Genomic DNA, 21,624 nt, shown 5'->3' with positions numbered 1-21,624 from the left:
AGGTATTTACACATTTCAGATCGGTATTTTCGATATTCCGTTTTCTAAAATGGTATATCAATACTGTACCTAATTAAATTCGATATGGTTTTATTTTTCTCCTTTCGGTTTCGATTTATTCAGTTCGGTAACTTCGGTTTGAATATTAACTAGTGCTTAGAGTCATAGGCTATAATACTATTAATTAAAGTACAAAAATAAAAAAACGTTTGTTAACAAAAAATTTGTCCAAAACTAGAAAATTTCAACCCAGAGAGAGAAAACTATACATAAAGGAATAAATTTGTTCATTCGAAATGTCTTGTTACTTGCTTAGAGTTAATTGATGAACATAGAGAATAAATGAAAGTAAAATCTTAGAGTTTTTATATTTATGTTATAATTAATAATATGTGTATTGTATAATATAATATATATTCGGTACAGTATCGATATTTTGGTATTTTATTTTATAATACCTAATATCATCCTTAATACCAATTTTTTTAAAAACTTAAACCAAATACTATACCGAATATCAAATACCAAATTTTTTTATTTCGATACGGTAATTCGATATTTACCAAATTAGCACAGCCTTATAGAAATGTTAACGATATTCTTTCAAATTTTAACTCATGACAAAAATTTTGTCTAAAGAAGTTAATGTTAGCCGCACTGCATAAGTTCCTAAACTCTATTCATGAACAAAGGTGGTCCCACAATTTGAAGTTTATAGTTTTAGAATATTAACCCTTTTAAATTATTAGATTTTAAATTAATAATTTATACATATTTAATAAGTTTATTAAAACAAATATATAGTTTTACTGGATTCGATCAAACTCATAGCCGAAGGGCTGGCTCCACCAAAATTCATGAAGTCCAATGAGAAGCTAAATAATGAGAAATCGCTTGGCAATTCTTTAGTTCTCAAATGAGATAAATGAATTTGTAAGATTTGACTTAGCTTCAAGATCATAATTATACAATGCATCTACGTTACAGATTGAAGAGGGGCATTTGTATCTATACCCGCTTTTTGTGTCACGTTTTAATTTGTATCCGCTTTGCAAAAAAATTATAAGCTTACCCACTTTTTCGCATAAATTCAGCATACGGGACTAAAGTAGCAAAGACAATCACGCAAAACTTCAGCATTCTAGTAGACGGACCTGAAGTTTTTGTTTTGTATCTGGCGAACTTCAGCTTTAGAGCTGAAGTTTTTGTTTTGCCTTAGCTATTAATTAATAAATTGATATCTGACAGGAGTTGAAGCTAATCATTTGTGTTCCCAAGCATTTCCAGATGCTCGCAAATGGAAAATATGACTTGCGATTTCAATTGTGGCATACAGTATCTTAGTTATTTGGTAGGCTTTTCACGATAATCTTATGAAGTTTTCGTCTTTCCCTTAATTAACCTGTTTAATTAGAAACATTATGTCGTTATATCTGAGGCATCTTTCCTTTGGCATATAATAACGTAAAAATGAACCAGCTTGCAAAAATGTAAATACACGGTCTCATTGTTATCATCTAACAAATTTATCTATGCACAATTCAATCCAAAGTAGATAAAATAGGGAAAATTTCACATGAGAACAACTGGGCTCCCTACTTTTCAATTTTATAACTCATATTTATGGCAATCATCCCATGAACTGAAGTTCATAGCAGCACCAACAGCAGCAGAAGAAAGACTAAGAAAAAGAAAACGAAGGAGGAGAAATGGGGCTGAATTTATTTAAAAAATAGGTACAAATTAAAAAAAAAATTAAAAAAATGGATATAAGTTAAATGGGGGTCCTAATAGGACGCCCCGTGCAATTTTAGTTTCCTAGGAAGTGGACCATAAATAAAATAAAAAATGGGTATCTTTGCTTGACCCCCTTGAGGGCTGAGATTCATATGTATCATAATAACCTTTGGTATTCACTATTCTCATTTTTTTTTTTGCTTTTTTTTTTTTTTGGTAAGTAACCCTTGGTATTTCTCATTAGTGGTGAAACCACATGGTCATGAGGGTGGTCAATTGACCATCGTTCGTCGAAAAATTATATTGCGTACATAGGTATATGATACATATTGAACACCCTTTATCGGATTTTTTTTTTACTTTTTTAAAGTTTGAACACTCTTAAGAAAATTTCTAGCTTCACTACTGATTCTCATTATTAAAAAGTTTTTCACTTGTTGTAAGCAGAGGCGGATCCAGGATTTTAAGTTTATGGATTCCTGTCGCAATTTCAAATTAATATACAATAATAACTGGGTTCACAAATTGATATTTATAGATATTTAATAAAGTTTTTAACAAAAATATAGGGTCTACGCAAAAGTTATTGGATTCCCGGAAACACGTATACTACACGCTAGATCCGCCCTGGTTGTAAGTATTTTTACAATATGGGCCATCCCTCCCCGTCTCACTGTGACTTTTTTTATTACATAAAAACTTGAAAAGAAAAAGAGGAAGTTTGCCCCAAAAAATCATTATTTCGTTGCTGTTTACACAAAAGTTATGTTGGTGTTCGAAAATTTAGCTCGTCTTTCAGCACCAGAAAATTAGCCTATTGTTTGTGTTTGAAAACTGCTTCAAGCTTTAACCATGAATCATGATCAATCACAATTGCCATGATTTGAAATTTTTCACAAGTTATCAAACATTTTGACCAAATTTTCTGAAGCCTCTGTAGATTGACATTGAACCTTGACCTCTGCTGTGAAAATTGCTCGTACTGGTCTGTGGTCCGATAGTTTACACTCACTTCTATTATACTGCCTTTGCTTCAGTCCTTTCCCAAACCATATTATCCGATCACACCTGCACAAAAATTAATTACTTCAATCTTTATTTATTAGTAGATTTGCAGTTCTATTTGTTCTGGGATATCTTGACACATCAAATGGAATTAATCATGCATGATCTTTGCAACCAAAAAATAAAACTAAAATATATGATGATCTTTAATTTGCACTTAACATAAAAAGAAATTATGATCTTTTGCCACTTACCAAGCTGGGGTTCGACTCTTTCCCTTTTTTCCATTCTGATCATTGCAGCCATAATAATCATCAGAATCTAAGTTATATTTATATGTCGGTGGAAACTCGATTTCTTCCTCATTCCATCCCTCAAAGGTACAGCCTTCTCTTAGTTCAGCCTTAAGCTTCAGTTTACAAGTTTTTCAACGTCAACTTCAGAGTAATGGTTATACTAGATTACTAGTATACTATTAATACTAAATATTATACATCGACACTGTATAGATAACTAATCATAAAAGGTGGAACTAGCTTAATTTCTGGCTGTTAAATTACAAAAATAGAGTAAAAATTTATTACACAGTTCGTGTTAAATTATTTATTATTTACTGATCGATCATGATTTAGAATACCTGATCGTTTTGTAATAATGTGCTCCATTGCTGGTCATTGACTAAAGATCTAGTTGTGGGTTCTGGTAAGTAAATCCTGTAATTCAGGTCGCCAAGCCAAATCACCCTGCTGCATGACATTACGTAGCTTGTTTCTGTTAGAAAATATAACTGATATACTAATCGCTGCGTGCAAATTTTGTGGTATTTAGAAGATAATTAAATGTTTCAAGATATTCACCACTTGATATATAATAATCACTGCTTGCAAAGCGAAATCTTCTTTGTTTGCTAAAATAAATGAAAACTTTGACTTATTTGCTAAATAAGTGAGCATCCACATGACGACACTACAAGAGGTTAGGTAAGCATATTTGACATTTTATGTAGCTAATTAACTTTCTTTTAACTTGTAATTTACGCCTTTTACTTTATGAAACATAATTAAACCGTTTACTGTGTTAGAACTAGTTTCTAAAACTACCTTTGGAAACTGGATCCTTTGTTGAAAAATTATATCGTATAAAACATGCAAAATTCGAGAGCTGTACATACTCGTGCTGTAAAATTTTGCTGGGTAAACAGTGAAATGGATCAGAAGGAAATCTAGTGCGCGATAGTATTTGGGAGGCATTTGCATTTCGCTCTCTCTTGTCCCCTTCTTTTCCACCAGAAGCCAAATGACAACACACAAAGCAGAAGCTTGTTTCGTGCAAGCAAAATCTCACCGAAACTGAACCCTGTATATTATCAATTGCTCAGTAAACCAAAGAGTTGTGCAGTAATTAATCTGTAGTGTGCTAAATGAAGAAATTACAGATAGTGACATTTAAAATTGTGTACCTTGTTGCCAAGACAGCCGAAGATACCACAGCCTACAGAGGAGACACTTGTATGTCTGATATAGGGAAGCAGGGGAGTCCTTGCCCATATGGTAATAAAAATTCCTACCATTTGTTTGCTAATTATGCAGTCAAAATGTGTTGAATTATTCTCTCTCTTTAGTGGGTAAACCTTTTGACTTTCGCCCACCTCTGCCTTCTGATGACCAATAGTAGTCTTGTTGAGAGCTGCTCTAATAAGAGAATTCCATTGCATGGATATGCTTGTATTCTCTGTCACCATAATATTTCCAGCATTCAGAGGTACGATTTCTTGAAACCTGACAAAAGTTTATAAAGTACAACTTTTGGCGGCTAATTTCTGATGTAATAGGAAAAAGAGCTACAATATCTTTTGTCACGTTAAAGTAACTCAACTTTACTCACTATAACAATAAAGTCAGTAAGTATTACCCGAGAACATAGATGTCAGCCAACTCATTTCGAGTGTCGAGCAAGTCTTCCATGTTTAATTCGGCAGGTGGTGTAATGCCTCCAACATTCCATGAGCTAACAAATAATCTTTTCCAAAAGAAAAAAAGGGACAGGAATATGTATAAGATAAAATGGAAGTGTATAGAAGAATTTGTAAATGTTATAGATAAAAAAATGAGAAATGTATACGTGAAATTTTGAATCTCAGCTAAAGATTCTGACGTTTCAGAATCAGCTGGTGAGTCTTGATCGTTGACTCTGTCCTCTAGGATCTTGTTAGCTGCTAAAGTAAGCCACATGACCTCGGAGGAGTGGGCAGAGACAGAAGAAACAAAGTGCAGAAATTATGTCATAAATATGGGCAAATGTGGGGGATAGAGATAGAGAGATGGTGGGCAATAGTTAAAGGAGAAGTTCGTGTATATATATATATATATGAGGGGGGACAAAAAGGCTTGTGGGAGTTCTATAAGACTTTAACTAGTAAATGGTCTATTCCTGAATGTAAAAAGGTGAAAACAAGTAGTAGAACACTAGACTAGAAATATTGCTAATGGTAGGTGGTCTATTCTGGAAATGCTTATATAAAGGGAAAGAAGTAGTTAAACACAGCAGTAAAAGAAACATATTCAATCTATAATTGGAAGGACAGCCTCAAGGGGAGAGTGATGTGAGGGATGATGCAAGTTGGACTATTCAGTTTTTATAGTATAATTTTGTCACTAATTAATCATTTTAATTACATACCGAAAGCGGAAGGGAAGGTTAATATAAGAGAGGGTGGTGGGGGATGAGAAAGAGGCTACGATGATTGGAAAGGTTGTCACTTTTCCCTAATAATTATTGTTCTAGGGCAAGGGAGTTAATGGATATTTAAAAACCGACTAAACCGACCGAATTGTACTGCACCGAACCGATTTTTAGTTTTTTTAATAAAATCGTAGGTTTTTATATAAATCTACACCCGTATCGATAATTAGGATATGTTTTTTATTTTATGAAAATAAATCGAAAAAATACCGAACCGTACCGATCGAATAAATTTACATATGAAAAATATATTTATATATTAAGTTTAAAAATAATAAAGTACTAAATTTTTCCCTAGGTATTTGAATTATAAAAATGATTACAAGCCAACAAATAATTAAGATCAAAACAATCCTATTATGCTACTACTACTGAAACTAAATTATTTCCAGCATATTCACTAGCAAGATACAAAATATTCTAATGATTATGAGTAACAAACTACAATGTATTGAATATGTTTCCCTTCGTATGATTTCTATTAATCTTTTTGAATATTTAATCTTCTATATACTTTATTCTTGAGTTTCAACTAGGTTAATATCTTTTTACTTGTGTGGTTTATCTTTTCTTTATCTTTGCGTGGTTTCTTTTACGCAGTGGTAGAGTAGTTGATGAATTTATACTCAGGCCATCTTTCATGTTTTCATAATTCATCACCATTTAAACAACAAAATTGTCTTAGAGAGTTTTGCTAAGTCCTATAAAAGCATGTATGTTATTGCATTCTACTTTTACTAGTGACCTTTATATGACATTTAAAAAAATACCGAAATTAATCAAATCGTACTGATACCGAAGAGAAACCGACATGATTGGGATGATTTCAAAAAGTTTAATTTTGGTTATACATAATAGAATAACCGAAAAATTGGTATGATATAAATTTTATAAAATAACCGGCCGAACCGAACCATTGACACCCCTACTGGGTGGTATAAGATATTAATTAGCTATCTCAGCCACGGATCCACAGTTGCACGGCTTTTAGCTCGAACCATATGGCTATAAAATGTGAATATAATAAATAGGGTTAAAATAAATTTGATCTGCTAGGTACTGGCTGTCTCATGATCAAAGATATTCTTATTAAAGATGGTAACATCTGGGATAAGCGATTTTGGACCATTGGCAAGAGTGATCTATCTGGAGAAGAATAAAGAAATGCTCGCTATGCATTTTTGTAGTACTATCTGTTTTTTTTTTTTTTTTGAGGAATACCGGTAGTTAATTATCATATAATCATACAAAATAACTAGAGCAGAAGAAATAAGTATCGATTTACGAGGTTCAACCAAATCTCTTTTCTAATTTTGGATCGTGAATTTATGAAGTGGGTTGCAATTTGAATTCAAGACACAAACCATGCACGTTAAATGTTTAGGTCCCAACATTTTTGCATTCAATATTTGTTACTTTCCGTATTTGTCTGGGTTGGATCAGGCGTATATATATAATCAACCAAATACTATATTATTCCATTGTTTATTAATAAGCTCCTTCCTTGCTTGGGTTATTTGTCGACTCTACATTGGTCCGTAACAAACCAATTAACCTTTGATTCCATCCTTTCCGAAAAAGGAATTGGAAGACAGCAAAAGCACTGCATGCAAAAAAAATTTGATGTCAAGAGTAAGATTTATGTTTTAAGTAAAAGTTTTAGTAGTAGTATATTAGAAATCCGTACACCACGAACAATATTATATACAATTCCAATGTCTATACTTCAAGTTGGGTCAGCCACTCATCCATGGCTTTTGTAATTGGATGGACGGAGAAAAATATTGTGTGCCAAATCCAAAAGTGTATTAAAGAAATATATTTAAAGCATATTTTAGTCAACTAATTGGCTATTCTATTTTATTAACGCAGATCAACATGAGAGGTTTGTTTTACGTGGGTTAGGCTTTGGAGTACCAATCAACTTCTTCAAATTATCAACACTAATGACATTGACATAGTGTCAAAAAGAATACTACGTAGTATTAAAGTTCTTTTCACATCAAAAGAATGCTCGATACTTATTGCTCAACAATATTGGTTGTTAATTGGCAATTTGGTATCACTAGCCAATCATGATTAGGAACTACACTTTTGGAGGATCATATTTTTTATATTATCTAGCTCCTTTTTTTTTATGGTCTTTCCTTTTTATTTTATTATTTTCTAAATTGTCGCAAATACTTCCTTGATTTTAAATCGACGTTCTTCTTCTCTTCGTTTTGACATTTTCAATGACAAATCCTATTTTGAAATCTTATCCTCTTTTTATGTGTTTTTTCAATGTAATCTACAACAAATATGGATAAATATAAATCTAATTTGGTCACTCATCTGGGGAATATAGAAATGATGTATCAGAAGGAAAATATAGTCTTATTAGCACATATTTATTAAATTTTGTTACCGAAATATAGTATTACCAATGAAAAAATAGATCAGTGTTGTGTCGAGGAAGAGGCAAACTCGAAAATAAAGAAGATAAATAACACCAAATTTTAATGTGGAAAACCTTTCAAATCGACGGTAAAAACCACGGGATCACAAAGATCCAAAAAGATCCACTATAACAATAAGAGAGTTACAAAAGTTCTCCAAATTGGCTACACAACAAGTGTCAAACACGGAGCAACAATAACAACAACAAATCAGTTGAATAAAGAGGAGAAATCACAAAAATGGAGCTGTTGTTCGGGGTTCAAAATCGGTTGCTACAGGAATTCAAATTCGATCTCCACCATTTAAATCAAAGAGCAAGATGTTAAGAACACACAATCAAAATTTTAGCCCGATCCAACGGTTAACGAGTCGGAAAACGTGATTTGAAATTAGCTGGCCGGAACAAAATCTACAACAAAACAAACACTTATTCTTCTCTTCTCTCTTGATGAAAGCTCTCTCAAAAACCATTCTTATGTGTTAAAGTCTTTCAAAGACTTGTACCAATGAGCATAGAACAATTCTCTAAGGTTGTCCAATTTATAGATAATGAGTGGTGCTTTCTCTTAAAGCCAAAACCAACACTAAATAGGAATAAAAAACGAATTCAATTCCGAATAGTAATGAAAACTAAAAGAGAATAGGATTAGACCATCAGACCTTTGGCTGGACAATATGGACATGGGCCCAACAAACTTCCCTTCCATCCAAGAAGCCAAATATGTCTTCAAGTAGAGGAACTGTTGACATGCTTCATGTCTGCCAATTTTCTACAAAACGTATGCTTATCTGCAGCCACCGCTTTTATCAGCATATCCAAAGGATTTTCATCAGTGTGTATCTTCTCAACGTCAAATAATTTCTCTTCCACAGTCATTCTTATCCAATGATACTTTCTATTTATATGTTTGGTCTTAGAAGGAAAAGTGGAGTGCTTGGTGAGACAGATAACTCTCTGATTATCACAAAATAAGATGTACGTTGGTTGTTCAAAGCCAAGATCATTAATAAACTCCTTCATCCATAATAGTTCTTTGGCATCTTCTATGATAACAATATATTCAACTTTTATGGTGGATAGAGCTAATGCACTTCTATAGTCTAGATTGTCAAGAATCTCCCTTTTCAAAGTAATCAAATAACCGGAAGTGGATCTTGAATTATCAAGATTGCCTCCTAAATCAGAGTCTGTGTAACAAACAAGTTCAGGTTTGCCACTGTTAAAGCACTGCTTCAAATCTGAAGTACCTTTCAGGTTAATATCCATTTTACTGCATCCCAATATTTCTTTCCAGGATTAGAAAGGAATCTACTAACAGTACCAATGGCATGTGCAATATTTGGTCTAGTGCAAACCATAGCATACATTAGACTACCAATAACTGAAGAGTAAGGAATACGAGACATCTCATTTTTCTCTTCATCAGTAGATGGACTCTAACTAATACTCAGTTTAAAGTGTTTAGCAAGAGGAGTACTAACCACTTTTGCATCTTTCATATTGAACCTCTTAAGTACCTTCTCAATATATTGATTTGGGGAATAAAATAACTCCTTTCTATCTTTATGTTGATGGATTTGAATGCCCAAGATTTTCTTTGTTGGCCACAAGTCCTTCATCGCAAACGATTTGCTCAACAACTTCTTAAGGACTACATTTTTGGACTTATTCTTGAGAACAATAAGCATATCATCCACATAAAACAATAAGATAATAAAATCATCATTAGAGAACTTCTGAAAGAATACACAGTGGACTGAAGAAATTTTCTTGTACCCTTATTTTTCTATGACAGATTCAAACTTCAATATCATTACCATGGAGCTTGTTTCAATCCATACAAGCTCTTTTTTAGTTTGTAGATGTAATTTTCTTTTTCCGTAGTTACAAAACCCTCAGGTTGCTCCAGATAAATCTCCTCACCTAAATCACCACGAAGAAAAACAGTCTTTACATCCATCTGCTCAACCTCTAAATCTAGACTCGCGGCTAAGCCTAGAACCACACGAATAAAAGACATCTTCACAGTAGGGGAGAAAATTTCATCAAAGTCAACTCCCTTCTTCTGGCCAAAACCGTTAACAACTAACCTGGCCTTGTATTTAAACGCAGAGGTATGGTTATCTTTCTTTAATCTGAACATCCATTTGTTTGATAAAGCTCTTTTACCTTTCAGTAATTTCACTAACTCATATGTGTCATTCTTGTGGAGTGACTTCATCTCATCTTCTATCACTTTTATCCACTGATCTTTGTGAGTATTTTGCATGGCTTCATCATAATTCTCAGGTTCTCCCATGTCAGTCAAAAGTACATACTCATCAGGAGGATAGCGCATAGATTTTTGTTTTTCCTTTGTAGATCTTCTAAGAGAGGTTTCAGGAGTATCTGAATTAGTTAACTGAACATGAATTGGTTGTTGATCAACCACAACTTCATTAACTGGACCATCCATAACATTTATACCATGATGATCATTTTGATCTTGATCATTATCTTCATTATTGTCTTGGGTTCCTTCATGTGTAATAGGTGTCTTAGCAACAGAAACTAGATCAATATTAATTAAGCTCTCATTGCTCTGATCTATCTTTCTCAGCTTTGTAAATATCTTCAATAGTCTGGTCTTCAAAGATATTGCATCGCGAATTCTAATAAGTTTATTGTCAACTAGATCATAAAAACAATATCCAAACTCATCTTGACCATAATCAATAAAGATGCACTGCTTAGTTATGACATCCAGTCTCGATCTCTCATCTTTAGGAACATGCACACAAGCTTTACACCCAAAAACTCTCAGGTGATCATAAAAATATCTTTGGCAAACCAAACTCTGTCTGGGACATCACCATCCAAAGCAACAACATGAGAACAATTGATACATAAGCAATAGTATTTAGTGATTCCGCCCAAAATGTATTTGGAAGTTTAGCCTCTGAAAGCAAGCATCTAACTCTCTCAACTAGAGTTCTATTCATCCTCTCTGCCAAACCATTCAATAAAGTGTCTTGGGCAGAGTTTTCTGATGACGAATTTCTTGTTCCTTGCAATAGTTATCAAAGTGACCATAATATTCACTACTATTGTCAGTACGATTACATTTTAATTTCTTCCCCGTATGTTTCTCAGCTAAAGCCTAAAATTTCCTAAACACGCCAAGTGTTTGATCTTTAGATTTAAAAGGATACACCTACACCTAGAGGTTGCGAGAATGATCATCAATGAAGGTCACAAAGTAAAGTGCACCATTTTTTGACTTTACTTTAAAAGGACCACACAAATCAGAGTGTACTAGCCTAAATAATTCAGGCTTTCTTGAAGTAGGATGGCTATGAAAGGAAACTCTTTCTGTTTTCAAACTAAACAATAGATACACATTTTCAGCTTTGCTTGTTTCATTCCAGAAAGTAAATTTTTCTTAGCCGAACACGTAATACCCCTCTCGCTCATATGACTCAATCTTCTGTATCACAATTTTGATAAAGTGTTACTTTTCACCAGATTTATGGAGTCATTAAAATAAAGCGTTGTATCACATACAAATGAAAAGACTTAACTCATCGAGTCACTACTAATGAGCCTTTGGTGAGCTTCTATTGGCCATTAAAGAGGGCATATAGTAACCTTCATCATCTAATCTTCCTGCGGAGACCAAATTGAAAGGAAATTCTGGAGCATGTTTGACATTTTGAAGAACTAACGTTGAACCATGATTAATTTTCAAACAAACTGTGCCAACACTAAACACCTTAACTTCACTAGCATTGCCTCTCTTTACCACTCCAGAATCAATAGGAGTATAAGATGAGAAAAAGCCTTTTCTTGGTGTGACATGTGAGGCAGCTCCAAAATCTGCTATTCAGCTCGTCTCATGGGATACCAAATTGATGATGTTTTCATCACAAGCAAAACGAAGGTCATCTTGAACAATAACAACAACATTGTTCTCGTTATTTTCAAATGTCTTTCCTTCTTTAATGTGATAAGTGAGGTAGCTCCAGAATCTGCTATCTAGCTCGTCTCATGGGATATCAAATTGATGACGTTTTCATCACAAGCAAAACGAAGGTCATCTCGAACAATAGCAGCAACATTGTTCTCGTTATTTTCTTATTTCTTTCCTTCTTTAATGTCTTGCTTCAACTTGTGGCAGAACCTTTTGATATGCCCTTTCTTGCCACAATAGCTGCACGTAATATTATGGTATTTGGACATTGACTTACTTCTATTTTTACCTCTATTCCTCGAATCTCTTGTTCTATCTCTCCCCCGGTCTTCATGTGAGGACGAACCTTGAGATTTTTTCCTTACTTCCTCGTTCAACACACTACTTTTAGCATATTTCATGGTCACCTTACTACCAGAAGCCGAAATTGTCAAAGAAACACGAAGCATTTCCCAAGAATCTGACAGAGTATTAAGAAGCCAAAGTCCTTATATCTCATCATCAAAATTAACTCTCATTCCAGATAGCTGATGAAGATTTCCTTGGAAATCATTTATGTGATCAAGGATATGACTATCATCCTTGTATTTAAAGGACATCAATTGCTTTAGTAGGAATAACTTGTTGTTTCCAGTTTTTGAAGCTAAAAAGTCTCTAGCTTTTCCCACTATGATCTCGCATGTGTCTCATTCACGATATGGTTGCGAACATTATCTTCAACCCATTGTCGTATATATCCACATACTTATTGGTGTTCGAAATTCCAATCTTCATTAGATATAGTCTCGGGTTTATGAGTTGTAACCCCCATATGGCTACATTGTGGATGCTACAAAATGAAAATGATCCTCAATTTATAGAAGTCCAAACTTTTTCCTACAAGAAAAATGACTCGTCATATATGGGAGATTTATAATTTCCTACTAAGAAAAAAAAAACTCAAGTATGGTAAATATGTTGTCCTTTCCTTCGAGAGATAAAAAAATCAAACATGGTAAGAAAATCAGGACAAACACCTAACAATGAGTACCCAGAAAGGACCTACTCGATATAAATTAAAGTACGGAGTAACAATATATATATAGTAAGTATATGAGTTACACCAAAGGATACCTTTTGGACTAATCAGCAAAAGACGCTTGGAAAACGTTTATTTACGGGTCGAAGCTACGTGTTGGAATATAATTAGATCATTACTGTCAAAATGTTTTATTTATTTATCACGTTGTTTTCAACTCAACTTTTGGAATTAATTAGCTTAATGAACCCATATCTCCTGGCATTTTTTTTTTCCCTATCTCTTGGCCTACGTACTGGATGGACTAAATATTTGTCCCTCCTACTTTCTTGTTGTATAGCCAAATCTTTGCTTCATATATAAAAACAAAACTTTTAATGGAAAACACTTTTTAAGGAATCAAATACCGCATAATTTAGAATGAGGGAAAGGGAATTGGTGGAAAAGAATAGGCTATACAGAGTACAGATTAAACAGTACTCCCTCTGGTTCCACTTTAATTTTTTTTTTGACTGTTTTCACACTTATTAAGGAATTCACCTTTTAATATTCATTAACAATGTAATTGATCACCTTAATTTGTTCATTGAAAATACAACAAATACTCTTAGGCTCTTTACTCTCAGGCCAACTTTGATAAAAAAGAAGTTAGTTCTTTCTAATATTTGATTTGATATTTGAAAAATCAAATATTTTGGACCACAAAAAAATGCCAAAAAATTAATTAAAGTGGACCGGAGAGAGTAGTAGCCTAGTAGGCAAATGAAATTTGTGTTGATCTCCATCTCTTTAATCAGATGGTAATGAGCCCAGGGCATATCTAAGTTAAGGAATATGGGTTCATGTGGGATTTGAACATTTCGGCGGTTTAAAAGCGCCGTTATACGTAAAAATAACCATCACAAATGCCTTATTTTTTATGTAGTAACTGAACCAATTCGGTTTATGTATATTCCTACCTAAAAGAAGAAAGACTTAATATTTGTACTGGCGAGAGAAGAAAGACTTAGTACAAAGCGAGAGGTAACAAACATTCGATACAAAATTTAAGGTACACATAAAGCGGCACAACGACTATAAAAGAAAGAAAAAAAGAAAAAAATAGAACGATAAATCTAAGCAAAGTATGAGAGATCCGATCTCTGTAGTATGTCCTGGAAGGCACTATTCATGACATCAAAGCCGACCACATGAATTTCATCTAATTGTTGACATCCACCTAGTGCAAGTGGTCCATATTCTTGTCTTTTAGCATAGACGTTCCTTTCATATATTTCCTTAAATTTTAAACCGTTTAGTGGAACTCTCTCTCACTCCAAACATCAGAAAAGAGGAAAAAAAAAATAGGAGAACATAAAAGTGCAATTATTAAGCACTGGATTTATTTGCAATAGTGTATCTTGGATAGGCTTGCTAAGTTTAATGAGTACTACTTACGACTTCTCAATCCCCAAGAAGTAAAATCTGTGTTCTATCAGTAACAAAAAGAAATATAACTCTTGCTACTTATAAATTAGAACCAAAAAACAAGAAGTCATGGCATATAAAGATTATTATGGTCTTCTTAAGCCAGAACATTATTATATTGAACACTTTAAAAGTTACTCTTAAACTAACCGGAAGTAAACTACGGGCACGAGCCACACGTTGAATCAAATTAATAAAATATATGAATTAGTCACTATTACTTGCTCCATGGCCTTTTTTCTCCCTCTTATGTTTCACAAGTAATAAAAGATATGAATTAGTCACTATTACACAGGCTGGAGTCTTCTTAATATATCTTCCAAACAGAAAGAGGAACGCTATCACATATTTTTATTTCTCTTTTCACAGCTGTCTTGCTGTTAAGATAACATAAAATAATACGTAGAAATTACTAAAGACAGGTCAAGAAACAAAAGAAAACGTTTTGAATGGTTGCTTTACTTTGACAGTCGGTTATTCATCAATTGTGTTTATCTGAGGAGTTATTGTACTTACAAAAGCTCTAAAATCAAAGCATGATGAAAATAAATTAATAAACCGCTTTTGACCTTTCACAAAAACGGTTACCCCAAACAAACCGGAGGAAACTAATTTCTGAATCACAAAAGTCCATCCTGGAAACAGAAAAGATTCCCTTAGAGTATTCCTTTCCAAGAAAATTGACAAACTGAGTATAGATTAGTTTACATAACATCTAAGAATGCAGGGCTTCAACCAAGTTTTAATGTGCTTAAAACTAATTGAGCAAAGTTCAATTCTCTTCCTCTCTATAATCTCTTCGGATTCTGCAATTTCCCCCCTATCGATCTCTTCTGATTGAACCGTTATAGTCCTTAACAATTCAGCAATCTTTGGTTCAACCAGTCAATTACGTCCTTCATTACTTCTTCTCTTTCCGGCTCGAAAAGCAGGTCATGCAGCAACCCTTGATACAGTTTGATACTTTTATCAGTTGAAGAAGCCTCTTCGTAGAGTTTCTTAGAACCTTCCGGGTCAGTGACCGCATCATCAGAGCCATGAAGAACTAGGAATGGTACTGTCAACTTGCTCAGATTCTGTTGCAAGTAAGCAGTTATCCGAAGAATCTCATAACCTGTTCGTACCCTAATGGATCCAGTGAATACTAGTGGATCTGAATACTTGGCCAGTAATGCTGCCGGATCCCTAGATACTACGGCACCCCTTTTGTTTGCTGCACTGAACTGGTATCTTGGCATTAGGAATGAGACAATTGGAGCAAGTACCTATAAATTAAGAATCAGAACTCCATAATCGTTAAGGCTCAACAACAAAAATGATCACATCTACGTTATTTAATGTTCAATGAAAAAATACAAGACAAAAGCAGGAATTTGATTTTGAAACGAACACTTACTGTGAAAATTGGATGAGCTGGTTGAACTCCTACAGCAGGTGAAGTTAATACAACGCCAGCAATCCTAGATTCTACCTTTGGATCAAGTGCTGCCTACAAGTATCAGTGAAGGACAGAGTCAGCGACAGTCTTGATTACCAATTCGACAGATAATTGAGCAGAAAACCATCAGTTTCATTTACCTTAAGGACTATAGCTGCACCAGTCGAATGTCCAAAGCAAAAACACGGAAGTCCAGGATTTTCAGCTAAAACCTTCGAGAGAAAGTGTTTCTGCACCAAGTGGAAGAAAGGTTGTAAATAAGACTAACTCAAATGTTTCATGTTTCAGCTTTTTTACGCTATGCATGAAAAATAAAATAATCATACCATGTCATTGACAGCATCATCAAGAGAAGGGACATAAGCGTGCAGTCCATCACTTCCACCATGTCCTGCGTGAGGAAGAAGCTTGAAATTTTAGAAAGAACATTCCCAAAGGATTCAGAGTCACCCTTAATTGGTACAGAACTATTTACACACTACCAAATGCATTCCAGTGATAAACTTAAACATACACAGTTAATAAGCAATAAATAGTAGAAAAGGCCAAGGCCTACAATGAGAGAAAGGGGTGATTTCAGACAAATTCAAGGTTTCAAGACAACAGTTAGAGTCAGATTGAATATTACTTTCTGAGACATGGCCCTCGTTAATGCGTGATAGTATATTAGGATTTTCTTTCCAGTAAAATGTCTTTAAAATGGAGTTGTAAGCACCTTCTCCTCCCTCCATTACCCTTTCATGCACAGAGGCAGATACAAAGATTCAATTTAATAGCTTACTTATGAGATGGAGCTTCACATGTTACTTTTTCGCACCAATGGCACCCTGATTGGAGGAAATCCAACCCCTGCAACATGCGACATAGATGCATAGTTGAAGACTGACTTCTCAACCATAATAACAGCAACCATACAATAAATTTTCTTCCTCTATAGATCATCGACAGATGAATATCAGAATTTTAAAGCTTGAGAAAGGGAAGAAAATGACATTCAGGTTTAAAATCGATAGATGAACCACCTAAAATTTAGGTCTTATATCATAGAGAAGAGAAAGAAAATTGCGCATTAAGTAGTGTGGTATAGGTATTTTATGATTTACTCTCACATACACCCAGATAACCATGTATTTTCTCGTCTCTGTTATGTGAAGAACCAATGAGTTCGTAATAATCGCATAAGTATCAGTGTGCAGTCGAACAGTTCATCGCCAGCCAGCTGGTGGATGACTTCTAAAGATAATTCTTGGATAACCTGCTGGCGCTGAAGCTTTTATTAGATATACGTGGAGCATCGTCGGAGCATTTTCCTTTAACCTTTCACCTTCCCCCCAACCCACACTCCAAAGCGGGGAAGTAGCACATTTCATTTCCTTTTTTCTGCTTTATTTGCTCCTTCTTTAATACAACAATCAAAGAAGCTTAATGGAGAAAGCAAAGACATTCTTTAGGTTTCTGGCAATTGGTAAAACACATTACAACAAGATCCGATCCTAGCGAAAGATACGAAAGTATAAGATGTCTTGATATCTTTCCATTGGAAAGAACAGATCAGATTGGAGAGCAAGCAAGTGGGAGAAAATAGTGTAAATTTTAGAGCATTATATTATTACAGGGAAGCATCACTGGAATAATCAATACACAGCAAAACTAACACAGATCTCATTTAGTAAAGATTTTTAGCATTTGAATGTTGGCAGAGTACTCACTCGTAATTAAAGAGCGGACAAAATCTTAAGGGATTGAACATCCATAAAGACTAGGATTTGGATAAATTGAGATGAAAACAAAACAAGATAAAGAAAAAAGAGAGCCAGATTTCTGGCAGGGATCGAAACTAGACTAAGCACAAAACCATTGTTCCTAAAATAAAGGAAAGAGTGAGGAATTTAAAGATAAGCCTCAGAGTGCCTTGATGAAGAGTACTGCTATAGTTCAGTCAACATACATAATGAAAGAAACAGGAGAACAGAAATAAAATAAAATAAGAACACCGCTTTGAGATAGAGGACGCCAATCAACTATACCTTGAGAGTCAATTTTATCAAATTCACCAGACAAGAAAAAATAAACAGAACTAAGATGCCAGAATGCAAGAATACCAGGGAATATATAAATTATTTAAGCAAGCGCTGTATAATAGTAATGCGTTTCGCAAGCACAGAACTTACCAATCCAGTCCATTCCATAAACTTTATAGCCATTTGCATTTAGCTTCTTGGCGAAATCATTATACCGGCCGCTGTTGCAAAATGAAGAATGCAGAGACTTTAAGATATAATGAACATTTGAATCGAAATTAAAAATCACGAGAGCCTTGCAAGACAAATGTAAACCTGTGTTCATTGAGGCCATGCAACAAGAAAACCAAACCCCTGCACCAAGACAAATAACATCATAAAACTTTATTTCAACAGAAAACTTGTGTGGAGCAAAACGTGCAATATAGATGATCAAATGTTTTTGCTGAACCAAGCAAGAGAAGCTGAACCAAGAGAAGCTGTGTATCAACATAATTTTAACTTTCAACTACCCATAAAACTAACCAAGAGAAACGTGAAATAGAAGGAAAACAACATAATTTACTGTGTATCAACAGCAAGAGAAGCTGAACCAAGCAATTACTCCATTTGTTTTATTTTACATATTTTAACTTTCAACTACCCATTTTACACTTAATGTCATTATGTTATAACCACAAAAATGCCAAAGCATATTTAAGTCTATAAGTTCTAAAGTTTTTCATATTTTCTTGAATTTCATGTTCAGTCAAACGTTGTTGTATAAAATGAAGCGGAGGTTTACCATATTTGGAACGAAAATTAATTTAATGCACTCGTTTCTTAGTATCACCCTTAGGGGTCGTTTGGTAGGGCGTATAAGAATAATGCTAAATAAGGTGCATTAGTAATGCAGGGGTTAGTAATGCATGGATTAGTAATGCAAGCATTAGTTATACAGAGATTATTTCTTATGCATTGTTTGGTGTGGTGTATTAAAAATTAAAATGCAGTGCATAATTTTTAAGAAATTTAATTGTTTACAAAAATGCCCTCCATATTCTTTAACTTAAGGGACTTTAAGGATAATTTTGTCATTAACCATGCTAATGCATGCATTAATAGCCTTTGTATAGCTAATGACATGATTTTCTATGCATTAGCTATACACAGGATAATACCAAATAGAGCGTATAACTAATGCTTGTATTAGTTATACATAGGTTGAAAAAGTGTACCAAACAAAACATTACTAATACACAAAGCTAATACATACATTATTTTCTCTAACACACTATGCCAAACGACCTCTTAATTACCTTTTAATCGGAGCAGGATTTTGTATTCATGTTTGTGTCCAATAGTGAAAAAACAAGAGCATAAATACTAGTCACCGGAAGTCTCTTTAGTTCATTTCTTAACAAGGCATCTAGTTACATTGTGAGCCAATTGGACTTGTGAGATATTTTGAAAAGAGCTGCCACGTTATGGCAGCTCATGCGAGGAAAAAGCCGGACCTCCCATTATGCCCATGGCTACCACACAAAATAATCAGAAAATATCATCATTTGTGACTTGGGTTTTGGGATTCTTGGGAAGCGGTCCACTCTAGGGACCAACTCCCATTATTTGCAAGAAGCTGCAATATTCCTTTTAAGCACTTATAACAGACCCATCACATATCACTTTCAGCCAAAATTATAAAGAACGTCTAGTAAAATTGTAGTCAAAGATGAAATTCAAATGGAGAATAACCATTCAACTACTAGGAATATTATTTTTAAAACGTCAAGAACCTGTTAAAACAGGAGCTTTTTTAGCTCAAATATATTTAAAAGAATGTGGAGAACCAAAATTTTCTGAAAGCAAAAAAGAAAATACACCATACATTAAGACGATAAAAGTATACCATTCAATTTTGCATTCAGAATAATTGCAGGCACCGCACAAAAGGAATAATGGTTAATATCAACTTAGCTAATCAAGACAACAGAAATACCCTTGCCATTATTACGCGTTACTGTGCAGTCACGCTCAGAACACGATAAAAACAAGAAGAATAATTCTCTGAAAAATACTCTAAGCTCTGCTGTATGGTGGAAATTTAAGCAGAACAAAATTCCATTCTAGTAATTAAATATCACAATACAAAAAATCTGCATTCCCTAAGCATCAGCAGAAATCGCCATGCAACTCATTTTTCAAAGTTATCAGTCCACTAGTTTGTAATCCTGTCCAACACTAACGTGGAAAGCAAGAAGCTCACAACAAGAAGACATTGCATGGCAGAAATAAAAACACAAAAAGAAATTAATTTAAGCAATAATTGCACTTTAGGTCCCTCAGTTATTAATAAATTTTAATGTTAATCCTGGTAATTTATAACAGGGCATACTTGACCTTCAATTTATTAAAATTGTTTACTTTTATCCCTTTATCTAGGAAATATGTTATATTTAGATGACTTTTAGAATATTACTCACAAATATGGAGTAAAAACAAACTTAACATAATCATTAAAAATCACATAAATGTAATGGTATATAATTCATTAAATTTATTAAGATTCAGAAGTAAAGGGGATTAAAAATAGACATTTCAATAAGTTGAAGATTAAATGTACTTAATAGTGATATCACAAGGAATAAAGTTAGAATTTTTAGATATTTGAAGGACTAAAGTGAAATTCCCCTCTATTCAAACATCCTAGGACCTTCCAAAACACCAAGAAAGGGGTCCTTCTGAATTTGGAATAATATACTCACCACATTAATCAAATAAAAAAAAAAGACGCTGAGAATAATAATGATTACAGGTAATCAATCCCGAAGAGTAATGGCTTTCCATTACTACTATCCATTGCGTAATTTTTCGATTAGAATTTTAAAATACACACACTACTAATATAATAAATCACATTTTCTCATTTTAATAATATTTAAAAGCTAAATAAGGGCTTAGGAGTAATCAATTAATTACCTGATTTTGAAGGAAACAGGTGTCCATGATTGCGTGAACATGGTGTCTCCTCTTGACGTAACAAACAGCGAAAATTCCCTCAGCGTCTCTTTATCATCATCCTGAAGCACTCTCCTTATCGCCAGCGATCGTCTCGCCGCCACCTCCTGCTCCACCGCGCTCTTCCGCGGCACCATTTTCGACGGCACTCGAACCACCGGACCCTTCCTTTCCAACGCCGTCGCTTTTTCCTCCTTCCCGGTCTTCTCCTGCGACCCCGACGCCGCCGGCGACGTCATCCTCCTCCGTCCACGAAATGGCAACAACAATAACAACACGAAAGCATTTATCAAAAGGAACAAACTTCTCAATACGCACAACGAAAATAGTGCGCTGATTCTCCCGCTTGCACCTGACGTCAATATTAACGTCGCTTCGTTTGCTTTCGCTATTTCGACCGCCATTGTTGTTGATGTCGTCCTTCTTTTTATCCCAAACGTCGTCAACGATTTCAACTCGGATAAATATTTATGAAAATTCCCAGAATTAATTAATCTCAAATTTCGTTTAGTGTTAATATAGGTTCCGAAATGTGATTCAATTCGTGGAGGTATACACAACTTATGACTTGTCAAGCAAATCATAAAATGGAAAAATTGGATGAACAAAATTTCGAATTTGTTGGTAGGAAAAATTTAGATAAGATTGTGGTTATTCCGGAAAGCAAAGTTGAATACGGAATATTTTTAAAAAATTAGATAAGGAAATGGGGAGAGAGTTTGAGAAGAGAAGAGAAGAAGTTGGAAGGCTGAAGGGGGATGCGTAAAGGTTTTTTCCTTCGGTCTCGGCCACCACCCTCCTCAAGCTTCC

General features: G+C 34.2%; 2 protein-coding genes across 4 annotated transcripts; both read right to left on the bottom strand.

Annotated features, from left to right (window-relative positions):
* Positions 1-2,313: 2,313 nt before the first annotated feature.
* On the bottom strand, positions 2,314-5,107 carry LOC104236144 (type IV inositol polyphosphate 5-phosphatase 9-like). 3 transcript variants are annotated; one of them, XM_009790023.2, is made up of 7 exons: positions 4,864-5,107; positions 4,654-4,761; positions 4,202-4,520; positions 3,914-4,098; positions 3,380-3,488; positions 2,997-3,151; positions 2,314-2,805 (listed from the first exon to the last, which is right to left on the bottom strand). In XM_009790023.2, exons 1-7 carry the CDS (start codon positions 4,971-4,973, stop codon positions 2,631-2,633), a joined length of 1,161 nt encoding a protein of 386 aa, XP_009788325.1. In that variant the 5' UTR covers positions 4,974-5,107; the 3' UTR covers positions 2,314-2,630. The 3 variants fall into 3 exon arrangements, with proteins under 3 accessions (XP_009788325.1, XP_009788326.1, XP_070024724.1); XM_009790024.2 differs by having other exon boundaries at positions 3,380-3,485; XM_070168623.1 differs by having other exon boundaries at positions 4,654-4,749.
* Positions 5,108-14,996: 9,889 nt separating this feature from the next.
* Positions 14,997-21,624, bottom strand: LOC104236143 (uncharacterized). The gene is made up of 7 exons (XM_009790022.2): positions 20,776-21,624; positions 18,133-18,171; positions 17,968-18,038; positions 16,123-16,187; positions 15,937-16,026; positions 15,755-15,847; positions 14,997-15,623 (listed from the first exon to the last, which is right to left on the bottom strand). Exons 1-7 carry the CDS (start codon positions 21,396-21,398, stop codon positions 15,213-15,215), a joined length of 1,392 nt encoding a protein of 463 aa, XP_009788324.1. The 5' UTR covers positions 21,399-21,624; the 3' UTR covers positions 14,997-15,212.

Source organism: Nicotiana sylvestris, chromosome 3, assembly GCF_000393655.2.
Source record: "Nicotiana sylvestris chromosome 3, ASM39365v2, whole genome shotgun sequence".
NCBI classification, from domain to species: Eukaryota; Viridiplantae; Streptophyta; class Magnoliopsida; order Solanales; family Solanaceae; genus Nicotiana; species Nicotiana sylvestris.
Note: the sequence above shows the minus strand (reverse complement) of the source record. Positions and strands in the feature narration are given on the sequence as shown.